The sequence below is a fragment of the Condylura cristata genome, unplaced genomic scaffold (genome assembly GCF_000260355.1).
Source record: "Condylura cristata isolate star-nosed mole 26May11 unplaced genomic scaffold, ConCri1.0 scaffold00007, whole genome shotgun sequence".
Taxonomy (NCBI): Eukaryota; Metazoa; Chordata; class Mammalia; order Eulipotyphla; family Talpidae; genus Condylura; species Condylura cristata.
In genome coordinates this window covers 33,807,726-33,809,505 of record NW_004567108.1, presented here as the reverse complement: position 1 = coordinate 33,809,505, position 1,780 = coordinate 33,807,726, and the positions used below count along the sequence as shown (strand labels likewise).

At 30.7% G+C, this 1,780-nt stretch overlaps 1 protein-coding gene across 1 annotated transcript in view; it reads left to right on the top strand.

Annotated features, from left to right (window-relative positions):
* Window positions 1-1,780, top strand: part of PAPD4 (PAP associated domain containing 4) — a 43,876-nt gene that overhangs the window by 20,599 nt on the left and 21,497 nt on the right. Inside the window, exons 9-10 of the mRNA XM_012721761.1 lie at window positions 383-459; window positions 812-940. Coding sequence (XP_012577215.1) covers window positions 383-459; window positions 812-940 — 206 coding nt within the window. The remainder of the gene's footprint in view (window positions 1-382; window positions 460-811; window positions 941-1,780) is intronic.

The window sequence follows — 1,780 nt, the reverse complement described above, 5'->3', positions numbered from 1 at the left end:
AGCAGAACAGGCCAATCGATGAGGGGGAGTACACTGCAGAGGGGAGCAGCGGGCGGGTCAGGAGAGGTCTGTCATGCCATGTGAGTCACCTCCGGGACAGGTGGGGATTGAACTCATGCTGAAGTGGCTTTTGCTTCTTAGTGCTGTGCTTTAACCCTCTGTGCCACCAGGGAGGGCCCCTGTTTTGTATTTTTAATGTACACTAATCATATCAAAATGCATATTGAGTTTTCATTCTATAATGTTTTGTTAACATGTTTGTTAACATGTTTGGCCCCATGTTATTTTGCATCGCTAAGTAGCTGTTGATGGATATTAATTTGCCTTCTCCTAGGGAGTTAGTTTAAGTTGTATTGAGTGAAAGTTTTTTTTTTCTTAATAGTTGTGTGGAGTTCGATTTGAATGTCAACAATATTGTTGGAATAAGAAACACATTCCTACTCAGAACTTATGCATATCGTAAGTTTTATTTCCAAATAATTATCAGCTTCAGTTTTTATTCTTTATTCCTTTTTTAAATGTTTATAGTAAATGCTGTTAATCACTTTAATATTATAATTTGTATTAATTTATTTGACTTCAATATATTATTATTACACTAAATCATATACCATCATAATTACAGATCAGTGTAATGAATTTTAGTAATTGGTAATTTTTTTTAAAAAAAAATAAGGTGTTTTAGAAAGAAGATACATTTTTTTTATAGAACTGATATTTAGTATATAGGGGAGGCAATACTCTTAGCATGGAGTTGGGAAATACTGTAAACTTTCAAAGAAACTTTTTCAAGTTTTATTTTTACTTTCAGTTGAAAATCGAGTTCGTCCATTAGTACTGGTGATTAAGAAGTGGGCGAGTCACCATGAGATAAATGATGCCAGTCGTGGTACTTTAAGCAGCTATAGTCTTGTGTTGATGGTTTTGCACTATCTACAAAGTAAGTACTCTGAATTTTCCCCAATTTTTAAAACAAAGTTAGACTTCATTATGGTCTCTTCCTTAGCTTCAGATATCATTGTGTTAAAACATTCTTTGTAAGGCCTATGAAATTGTATTTTCAGTTTGTTACTTTGAAAAATGGTGTTGTCTGCAAACATTATAGTTTCTATATTCACTTTTGTACTCAAGGAACTTTTATACTCTATTGTAGACTCATTATATTGAGCCAGGTAGATGAATTTTCTGAAAGTGTATAAAAATAAATAAGCTCAAGCACTATTTCATCGATTTTATTTTTCATTTGGGACAGGAATTAAATGATTTCCTTGTTGGTCAAAGCTTTTTTCCCTGTGAGCTGGCATGGAGATTAGGTGAAAGACTCAATGTAATAGTAGTCAGTATTTACCAAGATGTATAGAGCCTAATTTAGTCTGAGTTAATCATGTTTTTAAAGTTTGAAAAAAGTGTTGTAATTTTATGCTCATAACTTTGACTTAGTGATTTCTATTTTGGAATTTATTCTGATATGACTTATATATTAAGGCTGTTTTTCATTATTGTTGCAATAACAAAAGACTAGAAATAAAGTTTTTAGGAATAGGGGAATGGTTAAATTTATTATTATCCTAACATGAAATTTATACAGCTACTACAAATCATGTTTTGAGTATATCTAGTGATATAAGAAAATATTTATGAAACACTGTCATATATAGCATACCAATTTTATTTAAGACATATTAACTATTTTTTGTTTTTGTATATTTTTATATGTATACAAATACTGAAAGATTCATGTTTATATAAATAATCTATTAGGGGTTATATATGAAAGTTG